This window comes from Mus caroli, chromosome 11 (genome assembly GCF_900094665.2).
Source record: "Mus caroli chromosome 11, CAROLI_EIJ_v1.1, whole genome shotgun sequence".
NCBI lineage: Eukaryota > Metazoa > Chordata > Mammalia > Rodentia > Muridae > Mus > Mus caroli.
In genome coordinates this window covers 71068396-71095895 of record NC_034580.1, presented here as the reverse complement: position 1 = coordinate 71095895, position 27500 = coordinate 71068396, and the positions used below count along the sequence as shown (strand labels likewise).

At 43.8% G+C, this 27500-nt stretch overlaps 1 protein-coding gene across 2 annotated transcripts in view; it reads left to right on the top strand.

The window, feature by feature from the left end:
- The window catches only part of Vps53 (VPS53 subunit of GARP complex), a 131343-nt gene that overhangs the window by 25200 nt on the left and 78643 nt on the right, over positions 1 to 27500 (top strand). For both annotated transcript variants that reach the window (XM_021176885.2, XM_029483685.1), the window contains exons 5-7: positions 12392 to 12478; positions 14287 to 14402; positions 16013 to 16132. In XM_021176885.2, the coding sequence (XP_021032544.1) occupies positions 12392 to 12478; positions 14287 to 14402; positions 16013 to 16132 (323 nt within the window). The remainder of the gene's footprint in view (positions 1 to 12391; positions 12479 to 14286; positions 14403 to 16012; positions 16133 to 27500) is intronic.

Sequence of the window (27500 nt, the reverse complement as noted above, 5' to 3'; positions counted from 1 at the left end):
CTCAAGCCCTCCTGCCAGTTTAATAAATGCTCTTACCCACTAAGCCATCTCTCTGTCACCTGAGAGTAATGATATTAAGAGGAAGGCTTTTTTTCTGAATACCACATTGGCCACATCTTTAAAGTTTTCTAAAGTAGTGGCTGCACTTGTGCTGACTCACAGATAAGGTTCTGGGTCTTAGAATATATGTGTGTAACTGAGTTTATGTGTCTATGCCATGTGTGCAGGAGCCCTCAGAGGTCAGAAGAGGACGCTGGATTCCCTAGAACTAGAGTTATAGACAGTAGGTGCCAAGAACCAAACCTGGGTCCTCTGCAGGAACAGAGAGCGTGCTCTTAACCACTGAGCCGTTTTGTTTTATAATTTCACCTGAGAGTAGAGCTAAGTGGTAAGGAATGTGTTCAATGATCCTCTTTAATTTTTTTTTTTGCTAAAATTAGTTAATATGGCATATAGAGGCAGGCCTGGTGGGGGGTGGCACATGCCTGTGACCCCAGCACTTCAGAGGCCGAAGAAGTAAAATCTTGAGTTCAAGGCCTCTGGGCTACATGGCACAGCCCTGTTCCAGAGATAAAACAGAGACATCACTTCTGGTTCTTCATTCACACCACTACACTTAAAAACCATTTTGTATCCACTAATGCATGTCTGTATGTGTGGTATGTGTTTGTAAGTGCAGGCTGTGCACCGGGGCATTCATACAGAAGTCAGAGACAACTTTGTAGAGTTTACTTTCTTCATCCACCTTTACTGGGAAATCCAGCTTAGGTTGTCAGAATTGTGTGCCAAGCACTTTTGTCTTCTAAGCCTTCTTGCCAGCCCCGTATCCTTTCATTCTAGACAGCTTTATTGAGATAGAATGTACAGACAATGAAATTTATCTGTTTAAACTATCTTTTTATACTATTCAGTATCTTTTGATATAGTAGATTGCTAATATTGAAAAATACATAGACGGTATGTAACATAATGTACTGTGGTGTTAATTGTGGTCACAGTGCTGTGCGTGTGTTACCGATCTCTGAATCCCATGCATCCCTAGCAGGAATTCTGCTCATTAAGCAGAAGCTCCTATAGCCTCCAATAATCTCTCCCTGTGGCTTTTCCTTTTCTTTTTTTTTTTTTATAGATTTATTTATTTATTATATGTAAGTACACTGTCGCTGTCTTCAGACACCCCAGAAGAGGGCGCCAGATCTCGTTACGGATGGTTGTGAGCCACCATGTGGTTGCTGGGATTTGAACTCTGGACCTTCCGAAGAGCAGTTGGGTGCTCTTACCCACTGAGCCATCTCACCAGGCCGGCTTTTCCTTTTCTAATATGCTAAATAAATGGAGTCCAACAATATCTGTACTTTCATTTCTGATCTACTTTACACAATTATATCTGCTATGTTCATCTATATTAATGCTGTGTAGCAGAACTTTATCACCGTTATTGCTAGGTAATAGCACCTTGTGTGCACTCACCACATTGGGTTTCCTTCCATCTGCTCAGGGTCCTTCTTCCAGTTTATTTCAGTAAATACTTGAGAGTAGAGCTACTGGATAATTTATCTTAATATTTAATCTCCTTAGAGACAATTTCCACACTGTTCAAAATGTTAATGTTTTTTCTTTTTTGGCTTAAACTCAGTGCATTGATATAAGCATACTTCCTATTTTGCCTTCACTTAATATGTGAGACTCTATGTTTCAGATAAGCCATACACAGGCTTAAGCTTTCAATAACAAGAGATGTTCTCCCCATACCAGCTAAAACCACCCTGCATTTGTCTTAGTTAACAAGTCCAGCCATCAGGCTGTTTCCTTCCTGACCATAGAAACATAATTCCCACTTGTCTGCAACATGATTATTGAAAATACTTTTAGAAAACCAGTGTGCCAAGTGGGAACAGAGAAGTTTTATTCTTCTTCTGAGCCATGCCCACATAATGGTTGCTACCTCTCCATTTCCACGTTGAAAGCACTCAGTTAGGAGCTGAAACTGGAGTCTGCACCTGAAGAGGAGGGTGTCACTCATCACCATTGTAACTGTTACTCTTGCTTTGACTGCTAGCAACTAGAGACTTTGAAAGGAAAATTCCACTTTCAGATTAGGGATTTGCCTTCGGAAAAAATGGCAATAATTCTACCTACCGAGAGGCAGAGCTTTCCTGGGTCTCAGGTTTTGACACAGGAAGTCATTCAGCTGTGTTAAAACAATGGGTGGGAATCTGAAACCCTGTCTTCACATACAAACTTGGCCTGGGTTTTTCTTCCCTCTTTAAGCCACAGAATTTAGAGCAATATGGGCTCAGCTGTGTTTGTTCATCAATGTTTTCATTAATAATGGCCAATTTTCAGGGGTCTGTAATAAAGCTGTAAAATTTCCTTTGCTCTGACTTAGACACCCTGGTCTCTTCCGGGGAGATTTAATTCTGTAAATCCATAGACAATGCTTTCTAGTCTGTATTGGTCTGGTGTTTTACAGTTGTCTTTATTAAAGCTTTTAAACAACAAGAAACTTGTTAGCCTCTCAGTAGTGTTGGGTCACATGCCAGGACTCTATTTTTTTTTTTTTTAATATTTTCATTTATTTTTGAGGCAGGGTTTCATGTACCCGAGGCTGGCCTCAAACTTTCTATGTAGCTGAGGATGACCTTGAATCCTGGAGCCCCCTGCCTCCACCAGCTGCTAGGCCGGATTCTGATTTCTGTTTCCCTGTTGTATTGTGGACCCTGGAAAGACTCTGGGTTGCTTTTGGTATATGATTCTGACTCACAGACTGTGGGTATTGGCCAGTATAGTTGAGTGCCTATGGTTAAAAGGGAGACATTTCTTCTATAATATGCCTACTAACAAGATTTGATGATCCCAATTTTGTTTTGTTTTGTTTGTTTTGTTATATAAAGCAGAAGAGCATAAAAAAGGAGAGGTGTCTCAGTGGGTAAGAGTACTTGCTCTGTAGGAGTGAGGACCTGAGTTCAAATCCCTGGCACTGATATGAAAATCCTGTGTGATCATGTGCATATTGTAACCCTAGTGCTTGCTTGCTGTAGTGGGTAGAGGATGGCTGCAACAGAGAGTGATAGAGAAGATGGCCCAATGTCCTCCTCTGATGTACACTCACGTGTGCATATACCACATATACTAACTACATGCACTCACACACACCTAAATGAATAAATGAATAAATACAAATAAAGCAGAAGAGGTAAATTGAGAGGGCTTTGTTCTATCTCAGACTAATTACTACCCCTTGTTTTCTTGTCACACTCAAAACTTTTTAATATTAGTTATTATTCTTGTATGTATGCATGATCTGTGTGTGAGTGCAGCTGTATGGAGGTCAGAGGGCAACTTTCAGGAGTCAGTTCTCTCTTTCCACCTTGCGTATGAGTTCTTTGCCTGAAAATGTATATGCACCATATTTGTACCTAGTGCCCCTGGATATCAGAAAAGGTTGTGGAATCCCTTGGAATTGGGGTTACGGATGGTCACGAGAACCAAACATGAGTCCTCTGCAAGAGCACCATGTGCTCTTAGCTGCTGGCCATCTCTCTAGCTCCTCATTCTTGATGGTGATGAGTACTGTATATATGGCCTCAAACAAGCCAGGGAAGTACTCTGCCTTTGAGCTATAGTCCTGGTTCCCAGTTGCCTTTTGAATTAAAAAAAAAAATACTTACAAACAGATCTGGGAGCCACTCTTCCTTGCTACAGAGCCCAAGAAACTAACTTATGCATGTGGGCATCCCAACAGTAGCAGTGACTGATAGCTCTGCCAGCACAGTGGAGACACGACTACAAGTGAAACCCAAGGCTGCAAAGAGCCCTTTGTTCACAGTACATCCCCCTAGCTATACTAAAATAATGGGGATCAGCTCCCAAAGTGAGTAGGTGAAACAGGAAGGGGCAGATGAAGTCTCTCGGACACAGCAAATCCTTATACAGGACGTCCAGATACAGGGAATTGGGATGAAGTAAGGAACATTTGACTTGGCGCTGGAAGTCTGGCTGTTTGTGGGAAGCCGTCCTTTGTTACACTTGGACAAGCTGTTCTCTCAGTGTGTCTGTTTCCTAAAATATTGAATTTCTGTACCTTTTATTCAGCAAAAGCAGCTGAGGCTTTTTTCTTAGGCATTCCTTTTCTTTTGCCATTGGGTTGGCTGCTCTGAATGCCCTTCCCACAAGGGTTGCATTTCCATCCAGGGAAGCTTTGAGAATGCTCTGGCATGCCTGCGGGTTCAAGGCTAGTGTGTTTTGAGCTGTGAGCGATAGCTGATAGAAACAGAACTTGAAATGTAAATGTTTAGTCTTGTTGGGCACTGCTGAGTGTGCCCCACCTCATCTTAGGATTTTAACTTCTGGCTCATGTCCCAACAACAATAAAAAACAAGCTCATCGGTTCACATTTTTCAGTAGATGTGGTTTGCAGAAATCGCAAATGAAAGTAACTTATGTGGAACAGAGCATTTTAGCAAATAAGGTGAGAACTGCTCCCTTTGCTCAGCACATTCTTTTGGTTCACAGACTTGGAAAGAAAACTGTACTGTACCAAGGAGCTAAAGGGAACTGCAACCCCATAGGTGAAACATTATTATGAACTAACCAGTACCCCAGAGCTCTTGACTCTAGCTGCATTTGTATCAAAAGATGGCCTAGTCGGCCATCACTGGAAAGAGAGGCCCATTGGACTTGCCAACTTTATATGCCCCAGTACAGGGGAATGCCAGGGCCAAGGGGTGGGGGTGGGTGGGTGGGGGGCTGGGGGGGGAGTGTATTGGGGACTTTTTGGATAGCATTGGAAATGTAATTGAGGAAAATACCTAATAAAAAAAAAAAAGAAAACTGTACTGTAAATAAAACCCCTTTGTAGTCTGCATTTCTGAACGGACTACAGAGGAATCAGTGTGAATGAACACCAGTACTTCTTATCTCATGGGTGCCCTGTGGGCCTTGACCAATGCTGCTAGCCCAGTGTGTTATAGTTTGCAGGGAAACACAATGTCATGCTCTGGGGGCAACAGGGAGAGTTCTTTAGCCTCTGCAACTGTTGGACATCTTCCTGGAAAAGAAGCTGCATTGTACTATTGCTGAGGCTTCTTGGAGCACCTCTGCTCCAGCTGAGGATGCCTCGTTTCCATAGCAACAGCACTGAATGGTTGAATGGAACAGGGTGGCCAACAGTTCCAGAAAGGACTTTCTATAAATAGAAGCTACTTACTTGGATATTTCTACCGTTAGTGGATGTCATTAGAGCCTCTGTTTAGAACTCAGATGAATCGCTTGCCAGGTTCTCTTACTAATGCTGTGGAATGATTCTTTTATCCAAACCTCCATGTTTCATTCTTCTCTTTCAGTTATTTACGCCCCCCTTTTTCTCTCTCTTTCTGTGTGTGTAGATTTGTGTATAAATGCGGCTACATGTACATGTGTAAACTAGAGGTTGACATTGGATATTTTCCTCAGCTGCTCTTCACTCTTTTAAAAATTAGTTCATGGAAATCAGAAGTTGTGAGAGTCCGTCCTCTCCGTCTACCTGGTAGATTCTGGGGATCAAACTCAAGTTATCAAACTTGGCAGCAAGTGCTTTTACCTACTGAGCCATCTTGTCATCTCCTGATTTATTTTTTTGAGGCAGGGAACTTACAGATTTAGCTAGATTGGCTAGCAAGCCCTGGGGATTTCCTCTTTCCCCTTCTCTGGTGCTGGGATTACATGTGTACAGCACTACACTCTGCTTTGTATGTGGGTATGGGGTTCAAACCCAGCTCCTCACAGGAGTGCTGGGAACCTCACTTACATTTCTTTCTTCCTTCTTTCCTTCCCTTTCCTTCTCTTCCTTCCTTTCTTTTTCTCTCTCTTTTTCTTTTTCTTTTGTCTTCTCTCTTCTCTCTTCTCTCTCCTCTCTCCTCTCCTCTCCTCTCCTCTCTCTCTCTCTCTCTCTTGCTTTTTTTCAAAACATGTTTCTCTGTGTAGCTCTAGCTGCACTGGAACTCACTCTATCAGACCAGGCTGGCTCTAGCTCAAAGATTCTCCTACCTCTGCCTCCCAAGCGCCACCACCGCCCAGCTGCGTATTTATGTCTCTTACAGGCTTCCCTTGAAAACTTTTAGAAGGCTTCTCCCTTTACTAAGCTGCTTCTTTCCGATCTAGCACAGTCCACTTAGTAAATATACTTTTCTTAGTTTCTCCCCTTTCTTTTTTAATCTTATTTATGGTAGGATGGTTTTCATTGTTGTTTGTTTTGTTATTATCCTTTGGCTTTGGGAGTCGGGTTTTGCTGCATAGTCCAAGCTAGTGTCAAGCTTGAGTTACTCCTAAAACCTCCCGAGTGCTGAGCTGATCACTGTACCCAGCCAGGCACACAGTCTTTTTTAAAAATTAAAAAATAGTCACTGTTTTTCTGAAGCAAGCTTGACTGTCAGCATGCTCGGACGATGCTGTTCTCCTCATCGTCCTTCCAGGATGCTGGCAGGTGCTAGACTTGACCACCTTGTTGGCAAAGTTCTTTCCATAAAGGTCATCGATGACCTTTGCATTCCATCAGAGAAATCAGGGAGCAATGTACTTATTTGCCGTTTAGTCAGCCCTTTCTATGAGCATAGCTCTCAGACCAGTTAGGACTACAGATTGCAAAGATAAAGTCCCAGTTTAAACTGTCTTAAACAAACAAACACAATGTGGGGGAAGAATTGATGGAAAGAATCTTGTGTAGCTTGCTGTGAAGGAAGTTGAACACTGCACATGGAAAGTGTCTCCATGGGCCTTGTCAAACAGCCAAGGCTTAGGCCTGGAGTAGTGCCTGTGTGTTGGTCTCTCTGTGTTGGCTTTGCCTCTCCCAGGAAGCCAGCCTCCTCCCCTCACTGGAGAGCTTACTGTTGTCTAGTCTTCCCTAGCTTCACACCTTCCAGCTCTCCTTCCCAATTCCAGTTCTGGAAACACCAGAATTGCATCATGGGACTGCTCCTTTGATAGGGAACTCTGTAAGAATACCATGAGAGGGAACCTGCAGGAGTTAGGGTATATTGGATCAACAGTTCCAAAGATTTCATCACCAAATCCCAGGATTCTCCCTTACAGAAGTCTTTGGAAAGGGGCGCTGTTATTTCTGTTCTAGAGATCATGAAGCTGTATCTCCTGGAGGTCAGCGGCGTGACAGAGATCACATGGCTTAGGTCGAGCCCTCAGATCCAGTGCTTTTATCAAGTAAAGCATGTTTCTTTCCCCCACAATAAAAAAGAAAAGGGAACCAGAATTTAGATGCCAAGGTAAGGTAGCAATGACAGCAGAGTGGCAGGAAATAGGATTTTTTTTCCCTGTGACCTTAAAGGTTACTACCTTAAGGTGTTCTTTTTTGTTGTTGTTGTTTGTTTGTTTGTTTGTTTAAAAAAAAAAGCCAGGTGTGGTGGTGCACTCCTTTAATCCCAGCACTCAGGAGGCAGAGGCAGGCGGATTTCTGGGTTCGAGGCCGGCCTGGTCTACAAAGTGAGTTCCAGGACAGCCAGGGCTACACAGAGAAACCCTGACTCGAAAAACCAAAAAAAAAAAAGCACCCAAAGTCATGCAAGATCTTTTAAAATCAACAGCAACAACAAGTGGTTGCAAATGGCACATCAGTTTCTGAAGACTGCCTGTAGGCTCACCAGAAAGCAGCAATATAATTCTCTGATAAAGCTATCTGCTCAGTTAGAGCCACCTTAGATTCATCCACAGACTGCATAATGATCAGGAGCATTGCTGTGGGACCAGCCCCTCTGTCTACACATGTGCATATGGCTGGCTTGTAGGAAAAGAAACAGGAAGGGCAGGAAGAAAATAGAGGCATCTGTGCCAGGTCCCTGCTGCTTCTCTCCTATGCCAGTGACCTGGTGTAGCAGGGATTCTGCTCAGTGTGCCTAGGAGGCAGGATACTTGAAAAGTGCACACACTGTGTGTGGTGCACAGAAGGATGAGGGTGCTCTCATAGGTTTGCCGAGTCTTAGAGGCAAGGTCAGTGGGTCATTTTGTCTCCAAGTACAGGTGTTGAGTTCTCAAAGAGGGTCTCAGTAGGAACTGCTGTCCAGTGACTCCACAAGTTCAGGCCACCACCGCACAGCAGTGATCCACTCATAGGCACCTGGCAGAGTAGAAACACGTGGTGATTCATTCTGTTTTTAATCTGGATCCAGTTTGAAATGGGCAAGTGCTGTATTTAAATAGTGTCCAGGGATAGAGCTAGAATCTCCCAGCAAATTTTCTGATTATTCATATAGGATGTGCATGTTAGTGTTTTGTTTTGTTTTTTAACAGATCTTGCCTCAAGTTTATGTGTAAAATCAGCATAGGACACTGGTCATCTGCAGATAGTGTGTAGTTGGTGTGTCCCAGCACTCCAGCTATCTTCACATTGGCAGGAGCCTTTTTTATGGGGCCTTCACAGGGACCTTTGCACCTTTGGGAGCATGAGCTGTAGCTGAAGCCTGGGCCTTAGCTGGAGCTGCGGTCTCCGCCTTGGTTTGGACCTTGGCCTTTGGTTGGCAGAGTCTACGACCATTGGCCATGTAGCTTTGAATCCACTTCCCAAGCTTGGGGTGAGCGATGAAAGCCAGGTGGCTGACTCTGCGGCTGGGGCCCCTTGGCATCTTGGGCTTGATGGCCTGAGGCTTCACAAGGGCCTTGATGGCCTCTGTACATGCACTCACTGCCTTTGCATTGTTGGCCTGCATCTTCTTCAGGCCTTTCTTGTTGTGCTTCTTGGCAAAGCGCACGTTCCTCAGGAACTTGGGGTCAACCCCCTAAGAGATTCGTATCTTTGTGAGCGGGGTTTCTTGATGCCATTTCTGTGCCATTAGTAGAACTGGTTGTGTGTGGTGTGGTTCTTAGACTTGGCCATGTCTGCATGGTAACCCATGGCTGTTTTTTTTTTTTTAAGAAGAATCTTCTCTTTCTATAGACTGCACACTTTCCCCGGGTATGAACTGTTTTGTGGTGCAGTTGGCTATTATAGGCCAGATAGCAGATATTAGGATGTGTGCATGTTAAGAAGGGACTTCCTCTGTAGAGCAAATGCTCCAGAGGAAACAGTTTGACTCTGGGAAATGAATTACATTCAATTTCACCCACGTCAGTACATTATCATAACAAGGAAAGACTGAAAAAATATTTGGCAGACCATTTATCTTCCTTGAAGTCTGTGAAATAGAAGACTGTGTGAATCTTGTTTTCTGGAAGAGGAAAGCAGTGTCCTCAGTGGCAGGAGAGTAGCTCGTTCTCCGAGCCTTGGTGCTTAGTATATAACCTGTCCTTTTGCATGTCACTATAACATAGCATGCCTTAAACATCACATACAAGCCATGGTTAAGAAGGCAAGTCTTTCCTAATGCTCTGTTGCCTACAAGGCCTCTATGGTCTATTCAACATCATATTCAAAAGCACTTGGAAGCCTCCAGTGAGTTTAGAATGTACCCACCACTCTTCTGTAGCAGCACCTTGGCATTAAACTCAGTTACCCCAGCAGATGCTGCTGACCTAAGTGTAATGTTGCAGTTGACTTTGAACCACTGCTTATAGCTTGAGGTTGTGCTTGAAGTTGGGGGATTAGTAGAACACTAACCCTGATGCAGAATAGTTTTAGCACTGCCACTCAACACTGACATCGAATCATCTGGCAAAGATTTATTCAGTTTCAGCTGTGCTATATAGCTTTGGCTAGATGCCCTTGGTAAAGGGCTATATAACTCATCACCAGGGCCATGTTTGCTCTAATTTTATTTTATATGTATGGGTGTTTTGCCTACATATGTGTATGTATGTGCACCATGTGGGTGGAGAAGAAGGCATCAGACCACCTGGAACTGGAGTTGCAGTGAGTTGTGAGTTGCCCTGTTTGTGCTGGGAATTGAACCTGGGTCCTCTGCAAGAGCATCCAGAGCATAACTGCTGAGCTGTCTCTGCATATCCACCAGAGCCACTTTTGAGAACAAGAGGGAGCTATTCATAATTATACTGAGACATACTATGACCCCTGCATTGGGCAGCTGAGGTAGAATCGTGGTTTGAGACCAACCTCTACTGCATAATGAGACTATGTCTTAAGTTACTGGCTCAGTTAGTGGACTGCTAGCCTGGCATCTAGGAGTAAAGCTCTGGCTTTGATCCCTAGAACATTTTAATACCACATGGTAGTAATTACATGTCTGTAATCCTGGCACTAGAGGCAGGAGAAGTAAATGTTCAAGGTTCTCCTAGGCTACATAGTGAGTTCTAAGGATGCCTGGGCTCTGTGAAATTGTGCCTCAACAGAACAAAGCATTGCAAGCCAATCTAAAATAATAGTAACAAGAATAACTTTATTATTGTTACATTGATGCAGTCATCTCTTAGTGGGAGTAGGATTATCCTAGCTAATCTGGGACAGTTGCCTTGTATATTCATGTCCTTCAGTAAGTATAACTGTTACACAGCTAGTTAAATCAGGGGCTTTATAAAAGCCCTGGATTCTATTCTTAGCACTGAAAAAGTAAAATATTATATATATAAAAAAATTCCTCCTCTTCTACAGTTATCCCAGAACCTCACAACCAGATATCCCCTTCTGAACTGTTCACATGGCAGAGTGTGCAGGCATCTCTCACTTCAAGAATTCTGCCATCCAGTGGATTTCTGAGTTTGAGAGCAGCCTGGTCTACAAAGTGAGTTCCAGGATAGCCAGGGCTACAACAGAGAAACCCTGTCTCGAAAAAAAGAAAAAAAGAAGAATTCTGCCATCCGTCTGCTGCTGCTCTTCCACACGTCCTCAGTCATAGCAAAAAACTTACAGAAGAATAGTGTGCTGGAGTCCAACAAACCTCCCTCCCTCCCTCCCTCCCTTCTTCCTCCTCTTCTTCCTCCTCCTTCTTGTCCCCCCCCCCCTCTCTCTTAAAAGGTCTTCCTAAGTAGCACAGGCTCATCTCCAACTCTTAGTAATCCTCCTGCCTCAGGCACCCAAGTGCTATGATTATAAGCATTAGCCACCATGCCTAGCTCAATCAGCCATTGTTTGCCAGTCCAGCTTTGTATCACTGCTCTGCACCATGTCCTCATAGTCTGCTTTTGTCCCAGTTTCCAGCATCTTCCCTTTTGTCAGTGGCGGTCCTCTGTCTTGATCAGGTGTAAGGAGTGATTACTCTCCTTCACCTCAAACACTTGTTTGGGTTTGGGATATACATAGTCATCCTTGGCCCTCTCTGCTGACGCTGGTTTCTCTTGTGACATTTTGCTCCCTTCTTTTCTTCTAGAGCATCGGAGTACCTGAGGGCTTGGTTCTCTCCCCCTTCCCTCCCTTTCCCTCTCCTCTCCTCCAAGGCACCTAATCAGAACATACTTGAGTGACTGAAAGAGTGAATGAGATTCTGACTGGTGTGACGGAGCAGCTGTGTTGCTGTGGGTTTTCACAGGCCACAAAGTCTACGAGCTCTCCATGTGTGTAGCTGTGGTGCTCTTCCCTCCCCGTCCCCCCATCACAGGAGATGTGGGGGTTATAACAGTTTTAATGTGTCCCATCCACCTATGTGGGGTTTAAGTTCCTTGCAAACATTTGGTTTACTACTAGCTTCAAATGTATCCTTCTGACTTCATTTCATCGGTTTCTAAGTAACACACCATAAATGTCCAAAATTTGCCACAAGTCAGTGGCACAGTGTTTTAGAGCCGTTATGTAGATGAGGAGGCAGATCTCAGCAAGTATCCAGAGCTTACCTCACTTCTTTTTCTTTTTTGGTTTTTCGAGACAGGGTCTCTCTGTGTAGCTCTGGCTATCCTGGAACTCACTTTGTAGACCAGGCTGGCCTCGAACTCAGAAATCCGCCTGCCTCTGTTTCCCGAGTGCTGGGACTAAAGGCGTGCACCACCACTCCCAGCCGCTTACCTCATTTCTAACTTGGAGCCACTGCTGCCTTTACAGGTGTGAAAGTTTGTGTACACACTGAAAGACAGATGTGTATCCTGTTTCTTATCAGTAACAAGTATAGTAATCACCAAAATAGAGAAAACGGTTTAGTTTTAAATAAAACGTTATGCCAAGCATTGTAGCATGTGCCTATAATCCCAGCACTGAGAAAAACAGAGGTAGGAGGATTGCTGCAAATTTGAAGTCAGCCTAGTCTACAGAGAGTGCTAGTCCAGCCATGGCTACATAATGAGACCTTGTCTCAGAAAACCCGACAGGTAATTTACATGTTACAATGCATATTACTAAGAGTCTTTAGACTTCACTTGTGCCCGTACATGAAACTTTATCTCCTATTCTGGTGCAGTGAAACTGTAGGTGTAAGAACAGCAAATCAAGAGAGTTTCTGGTCAAAATTTTCGGGAGACCGAGACTGATTATCGTGACTAGTGCTTCGTCTCCTTGCTTCTTGGTTTTCAACTACTTCTTTTATTATAGGCACTTGAAGAGGCCCAGAAAGCCATTCAGCAACTCTTTGGCAAAATCAAGGATATCAAAGACAAGGCAGAAAAGTCGGAACAAATGGTGAGTTTAGATTTCATCCAGTCCCAGTAATTACCAGGCTCTTCTTTCCCTTGTCTGCCAATCATGTACCCCTGTCTGTGAGTGTACCCCGACTGCCTCAGAGGAACTGCTGCTAGACATGGGTGACTCACTGGCCTTGCTGCCCTACATTTGCAGCCACTTTCCAATAGGAAACAATTGGTTTTCCTAGAAAATCGTTTCCTGGTCATTTTGGATGCCATTCTTCAGCATGTCTGTAACATGTTTCACAGTTAAAATATTTGAGTTGTAGTCTGGTACACAGCACACTAATGCTGGTTCTGACTCTGGGGTGGGGGTACCATGCCCAGGATGCATGCACCCAGTCTTCTTTAGTTCCTACTCTTTGTAGTGATGTGCTCCCAAGACCCTGCTGACCAGGGAGCCAGCCTTCACCACAGCTGCTCCTCTGGTGCCACTAGGCTACACTGGGTTTCTGGGCTGAGATTCTAAGTCATGAGATGCATCTAAATGACAGTTTTCTCAGTATGAAACAGTATCTGCTTTACAAGGGATCTGAGCAGAGTACCTAAGGGTCTGCATTTTTTTGCAGGAGTACAATATATGCCACCAAACAGTATGACTCTAGTGAAGATGACATTGCTGGAGTTTGTTGTAATTAATTTTGTTTGTTTTGACTCTTAGGGTTTTACTATGTATCCCTGACCTTGAACTCAGTGTATATAGGGCTGGCCTTGAACTCACAGATATCCACTTGCCTTTGCCTTTTAAACATTCAGTGGTTGTACTCAGCTTTTATGCTCAGCAATAATGTTATGTTTCTAAGCTGCTGTTTGAGATTGTGTTCCCTCTTTGCAACCCTCTGTAACTGCAGTTCTAGGGACTCTGATGTCCCCTTCTAGGCACACAATGGTACACAGACATATATGCAGGCAAAACATCCATACACATAGAGCAAACAAGTGGTTTGTTAAAGCCTCCTAGATGATAGTCAGGCATGGTATGTGCCTGTGACTCAGCACTGGGGAGGCTGTGCAGAGACGATCCTTAAATAAATAAAAAGAAACTGGGGAGATGACTCAACAGTAAGAGTACTTGCTGCTCTTGTAAGGGACCTAGTTTGGACAGCACTCACATTAGGCTGCTGCTTACAACCAACTTAACTCCAGCACCAGGGCATCCAGTGCCCAGTTCTGGCCTTTTTTGGGCACCAGTGTACTCACATACACATAAAATAATAAAAATGAATCTTTTCTATTTTCCTTTTTTCTTTTTCTTTAAAGATAGTCTCTCTCACCAGGTGGTGGTAGTAATATACACCTTTAATACAAGCACTTGGTGGGCAGAGGCAGGTGGAGCTCTGTTTGAGGCCAGCTTAGTCTACAGAGCAAGTTCCAGGACAGCCAAGGCTACATAGCGAAACCCTGTCTTGAAAACAAACAAATAACAACAACAACAGCAACAACAACAACAACAACAACAACAAAAGATTGCATTTCTGCATAACACTGGCTGGTGAAACTCACTATTGAAGACCAGGCTGGCCTTGGACTCCAGAGATCTGCCTGCATCTACCTCATGAATTAAAGGCATGAATGAACACACCCAGCCCAAATGTATATTTAAAAAAAGAAATAAGCAAATAAAACATGAAAGGGGCTAATTATTATAAGTTATTTTAATTTTGTATTATGAGAGTATTTATACTTTTTCTTAGGGGCTAACCTGAGGTTGTTTTAAATGACTTTATATCTGATTTTCTTGTAGAGTGACTTGAAGGAGGGTTTAAAGATTTCTCACCCTTTCCCTGTTTTCTTTTCAATGTGTAGGTGAAAGAGATCACCCGAGATATTAAGCAGTTAGATCACGCCAAGCGCCACCTGACCACGTCAATCACGACCCTGAACCACCTGCACATGCTGGCAGGCGGGGTGGACTCCCTGGAGTAAGTAAGCAGTGTGACCTCTCACAGGGCCCACGGGAAATGCTCTACATGAGGACAGTGGCTTCAGAGTTACTCACTTCCCAGCCGAGCCAGCCTCACCATCCTCTCCATGTTTGGAACACTGACCACAAGTGTTCAGTCACTTTTGGTGTTCACAATTTAACAAAAGAGATGGGGATGTAGCCCAGTGGCAGGCAGAATACCTGCTTGACATGCCCACAGCCCTGGCTTCCATCCCCAGAACTGCAGCAGACAATCTGTCTTAGTTTAAAAAAAAAAAAAAAGGACAGGCAACCTGAGGAACACAGAAAGCCCATGAGAATGACCCTGAAAAATGTGTCGTCTCATGTGGTAGATCTAGACCAGAAAGTCAGACAGAGTGACTCATCCCCAGTCACTCTCTAGGGCCTCTGCCTTGGCAAGTATCCCTTCTTCTATTGGGCTGAGTTTCATTTCACCAAAGAGACCATTTCTAAACAAATCTTTGTCATACACTTTAACCCACTTTTTTCTTAAACCTATGTTTTTAAGATTGTAGTTCTTTGTGTAGCACATTTAGAAAGAGTATTAAAAGAAGTCCCTGGCCATTTACCTTGAAACAGTGTTTCAAATCCTCCTGCCCTACCACCCCAGCTTCCTACTGCAATGGGTCTCAGGCCGATTCCCCCTGCTTTAGTCCTAGTGGAATTTCTCATGTGTACAGGCCTGCCATCTTCACAGACATGCAAGTCTGGCAAGAATGAAGGATGCCCAGAAGGAAGGAGGAGAGGTTGTATCATTCCTAGCTGCTGCTGGGCATACAATGGGTGGCAGAGGAGCCCTAGTCCATTGGAAGAGTGATCATCCAGGGCAGCTAGCAAATGGGACTGCAAGAACCATCTCCCTTCCTCCTTCCCATGGGACACTTTGTCAAGATGGCAGTGGGGTACCATGGTTTGACCTTGAGCCGCTCCTTGAAATGTTTTATAAGGGAATTACACATTTAATGGGAAAGCCAGTGTAGACCTACTAGTTTGTACTAGTTACCATGTATAACTTGATTTTATCAGCATCGTTTATTTAAGCTTCACTACCCTTAGGAGTAGGGCAAGTTGTCATCTCAGATGCCGTTGTTTATCATTATCTTAAAACTAAATGTGATAGTTAACTTGGAATCACGAACAATCATCCTTTTCTGTGCACCACAATCGTCAGTGATATCTTATACAACATTATCTCAAAATCCTTTTCTTCATGCAGTGCCCAGCTCAAACCCATAGTCTTCCCAGTCCCCTCTGCCACCCACTGAGCATGTGCACGTGCACACAACACACACACACACACTTTTGTGCCCTGTGGCTATAGTTTACAATATTATTTAGACCATACTTTACTCTCTTGCTGTTAGTTAAATGTTTTACTTGACACTCCCATTACTAAATGATGTCACCTTGAGAGTTGGAGCTAAATCCTAATCTTTTTCCTTCCCCAGGACTTACACTAAATCTAGCTCTCGTAGATCATCCTACACCTGCTATCTTGTGTCTTCAGAGATATCTGGGTCTCGTAAGTCGTCCCACGTCTTCTATCTTGTCTCTTCAGTGACTACGTCTCAACTTCTGTCCTTCCAGAGCCATGACCAGGCGCAGACAGTATGGAGAAGTTGCTAATCTCCTTCAGGGTGTAATGAATGTTCTGGAGCACTTTCACAAATACATGGGAATCCCACAGATCCGACAGCTTTCTGAAAGGTAAGATGTCCTCGCAGACAATGGTCTTTCCATAAGGAAAGATGGTGCTGCATGCTTTCTCCCACCTTATTCTAGGAAGCAGCTGCAGATGCTATGTGACCTCACCCTACAGTGCCCTTTACCTTGTCTTTGCAGCCTACCCAAGTCAACTAGTACACTCATGTGTATGTATGTGTGTGCACAACTCTCCATTGTCTACAGAACTGTTGGTTTAAAATAGTTATTTTGATCATAAGACTTGGCCAGGCTTGGGTAATATTTCTTCTCTGCTCCAGACACCATCAGTTAAGGCAGCTGAAGATGGAACCAGAGGAGCTGGCTACCATAGCTAGTAAATGATGTTCACTGTCAGCTGAGAACTCAGCTAGCCTATGGACTGAGATCCATGTTGTCCTCATGGGTTTCTCAGGCTTTCTCATAGTAGGACTGTTGAGCTCTAAGGATGAAAGCACCAAGAGAACTGAGCCTTTGAAGCCACGTGACATCACAAAGCCACTGAGAGTCAAGAGGAAAAACACATTTCTTCCCTTTTCCTCTGATGAATGTCAATAGCACATTGGTGAAGGCTGCATGTGGGGTGGATGGATGCTGTGGCAGGCTTTAGACACACGGGTGTCAAACATTACAGGGAGGAGTTTCTCTTTGATCGTATGCTTTCTTTCTACCATCCTTGAGGTTTCCCTGTATGAGTACACTATAGCTGTCTTCAGACACATGAGAAGAGGGCATCAGATCTCATTACAGATGGCTGTGAGCCACCCTGTGGTTGCTGGGAATTGAACTCAGGACCTCTGGAAGAGCAGTCAGTGCTCTTAACTGCTGAGCCATCTCTCCAGGCCATACCCTTAAGCTTTGGTTCTAGGTTCAGATCCAGTGAGAAGGTTCTTAGGAGGAAAAAGAGGATTCTGAAGAAGGGATGGGAGAGTGAGTTCAGTGCTTTTGGCCTTTTCTATTAGAGATAACCACAGAAAGAAAAATCTAAGAATCCTTACCCTTTCTGGCCCCCAGCTGCACTTTTTCATTCTGCCTCGTAGGAAGGCCTGCCTGCCACACATGTCTATCCTTTGTTTTCTTTATGTAATTATACAAGTAGCATAAATACACAATTTCTTCTATTTAAAAAGTCTAAACTGGATGTGAATGGCTTACATCTGTAATCCCAGCACTCAGGAAGTTGAGTTAGAGAACTGCTTTGAGTTTGAGTCTAGCCAAGGATTTATAATGAGACCTTCTTTCAAAATACTAACAAAGAAAAAGACAAAAAAATAAATAAACAAGTACATCTCAGTTCTCTTAGCTACATTTCCAATCCTATTGCACTTCCTAGAAGGAGTAACTGCTACTAGCTTGTTCTCCTCTACACTGCCTCCTCTGCACTTATGGTGAGCTATAGAACTCCCTCATTCCTTGTGTGGACTACCATAGGATAGCATGTCCCAGGCTAGTTTGCTGTCTTCATGTCCCTGGAGCCTTACTCTGATTCTTAAGACATACCTCTTCTCACATGTGTGCAAGTAGATTTAAAACCTTTAAATTTAAAAATGCATTTAAAATTGTAATAACCACAACTCATTTACTCCCCCACAAGCTTTGTAGATTCACAATACCATCTTGAAGTGCGAGAGTACCCATTGCTCCATGCCTTGAACAAATGTGGTATTGCTGATTTTTATTTTAGTCCATCTGGTAGATGGAAGTCTCTAGAGGTCTGCTTCCTTTAATTTTAATTTCCTCAGTAACTGATGATTGACCATTTATATTTCCTCTGTGCAGTATTTTGTTGTTTGTTTGTTTGTTTGGTTGGTTGGTGTTTGTTTGGTTGGTTTGGTTTTGAGACTTGGTCTCACTGTACAGTCCTGGCTTTCTGGAGCTTGCTCAGAGATCTGCCTGCCTCTGCTTCCTGAATGCTGGGATGAAAAGTGTGTGCCACCATACCTGACTCAGATTTCTTAAGTTCTAATAAACTGTTTTCTTTTACTTCTTTCTTAGAGTGGTATTTGGGATTTGTTTCCTTTGTTCTCTTGTTTTGGAGCTCCTATACACGAACATTGTGACTTGTGACCTGCTGCCTCATCCTTCGGGGCTGCTTTCTGAGTTGTGAGCTCAGTCTTCCAGTTCTACCTTGTTCTTCACTGCTGCCCACTCCGTTCTTTGGCCCAGCTATTAAGAATTTTTACTGAAACAGTGGGTTTTAATTTCTAAAATATCTAGATGATTCTTTCCTCAGGGGCATAATATCCTCTGAAATCTCTCAGAGATTCAAAACTGTTAGTATCTCTGAAGGCTCTGGGTTGCCTGTGTGTCTGTCCTGTGGTGTAAGGTCTTCAGCGTGTTGAGTCTTGGTAGTAGCACTCAGATGTTGGTGAGTCTCAGCTGAAGGTTCATATTTTTTGGTGGGATTTAAAATTTTTATTGTTATTATTATTTATTATTATTATATGTTCTCTATTACCCTGATCAGAAATCATTACCACCTGCTATTGAGGAGAGGAGGGATATTGTGTTTAAGGGTACCACATAGCTTTCCTAAGGTTCCTGGGGCCAGACCTGCAGGAGCTGGCAGATGACTTGCCAGGCGCCTGATTTTCTTAAATACTGATAACTCTCAGACCACTGCTGAGACTCACAGACCCAAGGGGCCAAATCAGTGCAAGGCTGAGCATTTAGGGTAAGAAAGCAGCACAGCTTCTGGCATCCACATTACTGTGACTGGAGCCAGACACATCTAGAGGTTCCCTTTAGAACTCCCACTGCTCCTGGTGTCTATCATTTCCTGTCTTTCCTTATATTTTATCTGGCTTTTAGATTGTGTGCACCATGTGTGACCTGCATCTGTAGGTATGCCCATGTGTGTGTTTAGTGCCTATGTTTGTCAGAAGTGGGCTTTGAATCCCCTAGAGCTAGTGAGAGGAGGTTGTTAGCCACCATGTGGGTTCTGGGAACTGAACCCAGGTCTTCTGCAAGAGCAACAGTTGCTCTTAACATGGAAGCGTCTCTCCAGCTTCCATGTCTTCTCATTTGTGAGAAGCACTCTTAAGCTATGATTTTGTTCTTTAGTCTTGTTCTACCAGGAAACCCACAGTCTAGTCTACCAGCTCCCCTTTTGCCTGGTTTTTGGTTCTTATTTAAGTCTTTTCAACATTTCTAAGAATCTGAGGCAGGAAGGGAGGTTTCTGTATGTGCTAGGTGTACTGTCTAACAGTGGAGATGTTCAGGGACTCTTAAGGAATGTCGGAATAGGCTTGGCAAAGTGTTAGGGAAGTCACCACCCTTCCCCTCGTCCTTCCTAACCTTTTTACACTTAGAGGTGGCTGGTTGCCATATCAGACTGGGAATCTGAAACAGCCAAGAATGTCCATGAGCAGGACGTCATGAGTTTAGGAGAGAAGGACCCATGGGTGGAGGAAGCAGTGCTCTCAGTGGATAGGGAGGAGCAGGAAGGTGGCACAGCCTGCCCTAGTCTCGGTGACTCAGTGATCTGGTGTTCCCATTCTTTTATCCTTTCTGTCATCTGCCTGCATTAATGTGCTGTGCGCCCCCTGTTTCCTGGGCCCTATGAATGCTAAGCACATGCTCTTCCACAGCCCCAGCCCTACCTGACACCCCACACCCAGCTTTCTGATTCATAGTTTAATCTGTCAGTGTAGGCCCACAGATAACTAGAACAGCTGTATTTGACTTTGGTTTTTAAAGAGTCTACACCTAAGAGAGATCACACCATATTTGTCTTTCTGTTTCTGGCTTATTTACTCTAAGTCCTCTGAGTTTATCCATATTGTTTCAGTTGTCAGCATCTTCTTTTTAAAAGCTAGATAAAATTCCACTGGATATATGCACCATGGATCTTTAAACCATATCTGTCCATCAAAAAACAATGTTTATTTCCATATCTTGGCTGTTGTAAACTTCTGTGAGCAGGGAAGGGCAGCTATCTGTATAGATGTGGATATCATCTCCTTTGGGTACATACCCTATGTAGATTCATTCTGGGGTTTCCAAGAGCCTCCACGCAATTTTCCATAATAGCTGCACCACTCATCACCTCTGCCCCGGTGTCCAAGTGTTCTCATCTTTACATCCTCAGCAGTGCTTACCTTTCTCCTTACTTTTGATATTAGTCATCGTGATGACCTGTTAGCTCAGGGTTGGAGGCAGAGATGGGAGGATCAGGAATTTGCCATGTGAGACTGTCTCAAAAAGAAGTGAAGTAATATCTCATTGAGGGTTGTTTTTTGTTTTTTGTTTTTTTGTTTTTTTGTTTTTTTTAGTATAGAATAGAGTTTATTTAGGGCATGGGGAAGGAAGTTAAGAGGGTAGTAGAGGCAGAGAAAGGCGGAGAGAGAAAGAGTAGAGAAGTAGAGGCTGGCCATGGCCGTAAGCACATGAAGAGAGGGGTAGGGGAAGGGGGTGGGAAGGAGAGAGGAAGAGCAAGAGAGCAAGAGAGAGCAAGAGAACAAGAGTTATTTCTAAATGTTTAAAAATTATTTTATTTATTTACATTCCAGTTGTTGCCCCCTTTCAGTTCCCCCTCCCACAGTTCCTCATCCCATTCCTCCTCCCACCTGCCTCTGAGAGGCTGCTTCCCCCACCCGACTGACCCCCCCCCCCTTCCCTGGAGCCTCAAGTCTCTAGGATTAAGCACATCTCCTCCCACTGAGGCCAGACCAGGTAGACCTCAGCTATATATGTGCCAGTGGCCTCCAGCCAGCCTGTGTATGCTCCTGGTTGATGGCTCTGTCTCTGAGAGCTCCCTGGGCCTGGGTTAGTTGAGACTACTGGTCTTCTTCTGGGGTAGGTCTCCCTTCCAGCTTCTTCAATCCCTTCTCTAATTCAACCATAGGGGTCTCCAACTTCAGTCCAATGGCTGGGTGTAACTATGTGCTTCTGTCTCAGTCAGCTGCAGGTAGGACCTCTCTGAGGACAGCCACGCCAAGATCCCGTCTATAAGTACATCATAGCATAGTAGTGTCAGCCTTGGTCCTCCACCCGACCCCCTATGAGATGAATCCCAAGTTGGGCTAGTCATTGGACCTCCTTTCCTTCAGTCTCTTCTCCATTTTTGTCCCCGCAGTTCTTTTAAACAGAAACAGTTCTGGGTCAGGAATTTTGACTGTGGGTTATAACCTTGTCCCTCCACTTGAGGTCCTGCCTATCTACTGGAGGTGACTCTTAGAGTTCCCTTTCCCCAGTGTTGGGCATTTTGGCTACTGTCACCCCCAATGAGTCCTGAGAGTGTCTAACTTCACCTCCTGGGTCTCTGGTACTTTTTACAGGGTCCTCCCACCTCCTGCTTCCTGAAGCTGCTTATTTCCATTCATATTCTTGTCCCTCTGGGCTTCTCTCCTGTCCCCTCCCCCCATATCTGATCCTGTTTCCCCTTTCTTCTTCCCCCCACTCTGCCCTCTCCCACCTAGATCCCCCCTTCCCTCTGCCTCCCGATTATTTCCTTCCCTCTTCTAAGTGGAATTGAAGCCTCCTCACTTGGGCTTTTCTGCTTCTTACTGTCTGTAGGTTATGTCCTAGGTATTCTGTACTTTTTGGCTAATATCCACTTATCAGTGAGTACATTCCATGCATGTCCTTTTCAGTCTGGGTAATCTCACTCAGGATATTATCTAGTTCCATCCATTTGCCTGCAAAATTCATAATGCCCTTGTTTTCAATAGCTGAATAGTAGTATTCCATTGTGTAAATAAACCACATCTTTCTGTATTCATTCTTCAGTTTTTAGGATATCTGGGTTATTTCCAGCGTTTGGCTATTACAAATAAGGCTGCTATGAGCATGGTGAAGCACGTGTCTTTGTGGTATGGTAGGGTGTTTTTTGGGTGTATTGCCTAGAGTGATATAGTTGGGTCAGATTTGTTTTATTTTTATTTATGCATGTGTGTGTCCGGGTGACTGTATATACATGTGTATGTATATGTTGGATTCCTTGGAGCTGGAGTTAAAGGTGTTTGTGAACACCTGGCATGGGTGCTGGGATATGAACTCAGTCCTCATGACTCCTACCACTGAGCTCTCTAGCCAGCTCCTGTTGGTTTCTAAATTTCTATTTGGTTTGGTTTTCTTAGACAGTATCTAAGTAGTCCTGACTGTCCTTGAACTTGCTATGTAGACCAGGCTAGCCTCAAAGTCTCAAAAATCCACCTGCCTCTGCTTCCTGAGTGCTAGGATTAAAGGTGTTTACTATCAAATCTGGCCTCCTTTTGGGGGTTTTGATTTGAGTATACATCTCTGGAGATGAAGTAATATTGAACATTTTTTTCATATACCCTGTTGATTTTATGCCTGCCTTGAAAAAACACATATTTAGATACTTTGCCTAGTTTTTAAAACTACATTTATTTTATTTGGGGGTGGTATGGGGTGGTGTTTGTGTGTCATGGCATGCAAATGGAGGCTAGAGGACAACTTTGGGAGTGGTTTCTCTCCTTCTGTCATGTGAGTTCCCTGGGTCAAACTCAGCTCCTCAGGTTTGGTGGAAGGCACCTTTTTCTCTCTGCATCTCCCCTCTCAGCATCTCCCCTCTCAACGTCTCCCCTGACCTCTTTGTCCCAACCCCCCCCCCCCTTTTTTTTAAGACAGCGTCTCAGGTATCCCAAGATAGCCTCAAATTCTTCATGTAACTGAATGATCTTGAATTTCTGACCTTCCTGCCTGCACCGTCTGAGTGCTGGGACTACCAGCATGTGCTCCAACCTGGTTATGAACCCAGGAGTGCTTAGCTAGTCAGACACTCTACCAACTTAATATGCCTCAACCCCTCAAAAGAGTTTTGTTTTACTTTGTCACTCCAAGATATTTATATATTTTGGATACTAACCTTAATGAGCTATAAGGTTCTCAGTATTTTCTCCTGATTCATAGGCTACCTTTTCATTCTGTGGATTGTTCCCAAGCTCTGTTCAGTTTGAGACAATTCCATTGCTTTGGTTTTTTGTCTGTCTCTCTGTCTGTCTGTCTCTCTTTTCTGTGTTCTTAGTGTGCTATTTGCTTTTTCAAAAAAAAATTTTTTTTCCCCGAGCTGGAGAGTTGTCTCAGGTTAAGAGCAGTCGTTGCTCTGTGAGGATCGAGGTTTTATTCCCATCTGCCTTGTGGCAGCCCCACCTCTGAGGGCACTGAGCATGCATGTGGTGCACAGATACGCTTGAAAATAGAAAGAAAGAAAGAAAGAAAGAAAGAAAGAAAGAAAGAAAGAAAGAAAGAAAGAAAAAAAGAAAAAAAGAAAGAAAGAAAGAAACCCCCACACAATAATAAAATAAGTGAATCTTTTAAGTTCTCAAAGGTATCATCTTTATAAATTTGCAGAAACTTGGCGAGTACTATTAGAGTGACATCTCTGAAAGAAATGGTTCTCAGTAGCCCTAAAGCTGCGACCCACAGCTCCCTGGGCTGTGTGCACCCACAGCTGTAAAACTATCTTGTTGCTATGTTACAACTGTAATTGTGATACTGTTTTGAGTCAAAATGTAGATCTCTAATATGTAGGCTACCTGATTTGCAACCCTTGTGAAAGTGTCATCTGACCTCTCCAAAGGGGTCGAGAACCACAGGTTAAGCCACCTTCTTAAACTCATGCAAGAGGAAAACCCTGTATTCTATCATCTGTGTCACTGATGCAAGCATTCCCAACTCTTGGCTGGCCTTCCTCTTCGTTCGTCAGTGCGATGTGTCCTAGTCCCAGTGCTGAAGGGAGTGCGGTGTGAGAGCCGCTTGCCTGCCTGCCTGCCATCGGTTTTCAGGGAGGCGCTGACATTTGAGCAAAGTCCAGACCTCCTATTTTTAGCATCATTTCTAGTGACTTGTCCTCCTTATGTTTATATAGTGATGGTAGAACCATCTGGAAATGATAGAAATAAATGTTTGTTCAGGAGGAGGGGAAAAAGCCAAGAATTAGCCCTGTGCACTGCTCCAGTGTTAATACCTTGCTGTCTATAAATTGCACAAGTCATCCACAAGATTGTATTCTCAAGTCTTGGCCTGTACGTTTGAAATATGAAGTTCATGGGCCTTGATTTGCTATTTCTTTCAACTACCCTTCTGGCAAATGGCTAAATGTTTAATGTAGCATTGAAGGAAAGTTTTTTTTTTCTTTAATATCTTTACATTTCAAATCCTCCTGGCTTAAGCATATCCACAGGGGCAAATGCTTCCAGTCAGTCAATATTTCCTGAGAAAGAGCGAGAGATTCTTACATTTCTTTAAAAAACAAACAAAGAAAAAAGCCTTGGAACCCTTAAATTAGTTTTTTTTTTTTTTCCACCCTTAGAGCTATGTCTAACCTCTTACATGTGAGAAAGGCCCGGCAGGTTGGGAAGTCACATGGTGGAGTGGAAAAAGAAAAGGCTGGTTGGCTCTGACTAGCTTTGACAAGCTCCGTCTGGGTCTCCTCAGATTAAGCTGTAAGGGATGCTTTCTATGATCTCAGAGCCTCCTGCCAGGTCTTTGCAACCATCTAGTTAAAATTCTTGGTAGCATCTATTGCGTCACAGTATTTGACTAATCCACTCCACTCAGTAAAGGCATTGAGTGGAAGGTCAGGTCACCTGATTTCAGAACAGTGGAGAGCATTTTCTTTGACTGTCACAGATATGTAAAAGTCCGGTTTTCCTAGTTTGCTGTTCTTCTGCCACTACTCCTTATGACTGATACTAGACTTAGTAAAGGGTACCTTTGGATCTCTGATGTCACTCAGCATGGATGAAGCCAGAAGCCACTCACTGATTTCCTTTTCTAGGCAACAGAATGCTTCATTTCCTAGTAGTAACCAACTTCATGTAACTGTCACACAACAAGCTGTTTATTTGGATGCCAGGAAGAACTTTTTGTTTGTAGCTGGACAGGGCCTCTCTGCATGGCCCTGACTATCCTAGAACTCACAGAGATCCATCTGCCTCTGTTTTCTAAGTACTGGGAGTAATGTTGTGCACCACCATGCTCAGCTGCAAAAGGAACATTTAATCTCTCCTGCCTCTCTGTTAGGCATTGGGCTGATGATAAGCCTGCTAACTTATTTCTAGGATCCTGTCAGACAATTGATTACTGTGTTAGTTTCTGCTACTGTGACGAAATAACCAAGAAAACCAACTTGAAAAGTCATGGTTGCTAGGTTAGTGCTGCACGCCTTGAATCTCAGTACCCAGGACATAGAGGCCAGTAGATCTTTGTGAGTTTGAGGCCAACTTGATCTACAGATCAGGTTACAAACCAGCCAAGGCTACTTTCTGAGACCCTGTTGTTGTTGTTTGTTTGTTTGTTTGTTTTGTATTTAAAGGCTTATTTTGGCTGATGGGTTCAGCCCACTGACCATGTTGCTTCTGGGCAACATATATAAGGCAGAGGATCTTGTAGGGGGTCATGATGCCTGTCACCACCCCTGACAACCACAGGTCAACCCTTCGGACCGTATGCTAGAGAGAGAGAGAATCAACTCCTACAAGTTACCCACCCCTTTCTCTTTCGAGAGCACTACCCACCTAGCCATGCTCCATTTCCTTGTTCCATCATTTCCCAATAATCCAATTAAATTATCAATCTGATGACCAAATCTTCAACACAGGAAACTTTTGGGGAATAGTTCACAAGAAACTGTAACCACTATGGAAGGCGTGGCTCACATCTCACCCAGAGATGCCTGTGAATGAGATCTGTCTTTGTCAGTAATGTCTCCAGGGGAAGAGCCGCTCTTTCATCTCAGTCACTGGGAGACACTTTAACAACCATTGCTGAAAACAATTCTAGGCAGAAGCTTTTCTTCTGGCCAATATTAATTATGTATCCACTTGTCACCACTTGTAAAGGTAGGTGCTGTTGCCAGCTAGAACTGTCAGCTGGGTATTGTGAAATAGTTAGGACTGGAAAGACTCTGAAGTCTTAGCACAGGCCTCCATCTCTCCATCCTCACCCTTTATTCCCTCCCTCCCTTTGAACATTAGTTAGAAATCATTATACAAGGGAGCCTGGTCTTTTGTACTCTAGTACCAATGCCCGTCATAGTCTGTGATTGTCTTTCCAGCCACTGTGGTGTTAAAATCAGCAAGAATATAGAGATTGGCAATTGTAATAGACTAGGATGGGGGTAACAGAGGCAGAGCTTAGTGCAGCAGGCTTGTTGAGGGGTGGGTAGCCCTGAATATCTGCCCATGCGTTCCTCTGGTCAGGGGTGGGCCTCACCCACAGAATTATGTGGCTCAGGAACAAACTGGTGGTGTCTTTGTGCTTCTAAGAAGAGGGTCAGAGCAGAGAGGCAATAGCATCAGGATCTGCCTTGTGACCCAGTTCCACAGCAGACAGCCTGCTGGCTCACTCTGAGACGTCGCAAGATGCACTGAGGGACAATTTTATGAAAGCACATTCTTTTCTCTCACATTAGACTTTATACTCAGGGGAAGTTTCCAGATGTCTCTGAGGCAACTCCAGGTGGGGGTGGAGTAGATTCCAGCACAGCCATATCTTGAACACAAACTGAAAAGAATATAAACTCTTCTATAGGAATGGTTTGGAACATTTGAAGATAGTGGAAAAACCCTGGAAAGTATTTGGAATCAGGCATGATTATAACTGTGCCACAGGAAGAAACTTGAGTGTTCTGGGTCATGCCTATCCTCTCGTTAAAAATAAAATCTTAGCCCCTTGCCAGGTTCTTCTAAGTAGCCAAAGAAATTGTGGTTTCAAGTTCACTATTGCTAGAAACTTTGTAAATCAATCCAGAAGTTTCAGGGTGGAGTCCAAGAAAGGAGGCATGCTGTTTCATGGTGCTTTTAGCAAAGCAAGTCTTTACCTCAGGCTCAGGGAAGTCCAGCAGCTGCTCAAGAGCCTCACTCTTTAGCTCTGTTTCTGGCTGGGACAAGCCAGGTATCATGAGGAGAGCAGCTGTCAGGACAAGGAGGATATGACATGATCACAGTGCTTGCTGATGCGCACGTCCTGTTGCACACCAGCACTGTCTTCTTCCCCTTCATCCACCATTCATGCTGCATCGTTCCTGATCACCGTGCCATCCTGCAGACACCATCAAGAACCAGCCCTCCCCACCCTTCTGCTTAGTTTTCCTTACAGTTCAGTTTTATTCTCTTGAAGTTAAATCTTCATCCAGTGCCTTATTGCTTGTTCTGCCTGTCTTGTTTTGTTTTGCTTTGTGAGACACGGTCTTATGCATCTCACTCTGGCTTTGAACTTGTGATCCTCTGCCTCTACCTTTTCAATGCTGGGATTATGCCCTTCGAAGTTAATAATGCCCTTCACTTATAAAGAACAGTTCACTGGTCATCTCGCTCTTTTTTCTTTTTTTTTTTAATTTTTAATATTTTTATTACATATTTTCCTCAATTACATTTCCAATGCTATCCCAAAAGTCCCCCATAGC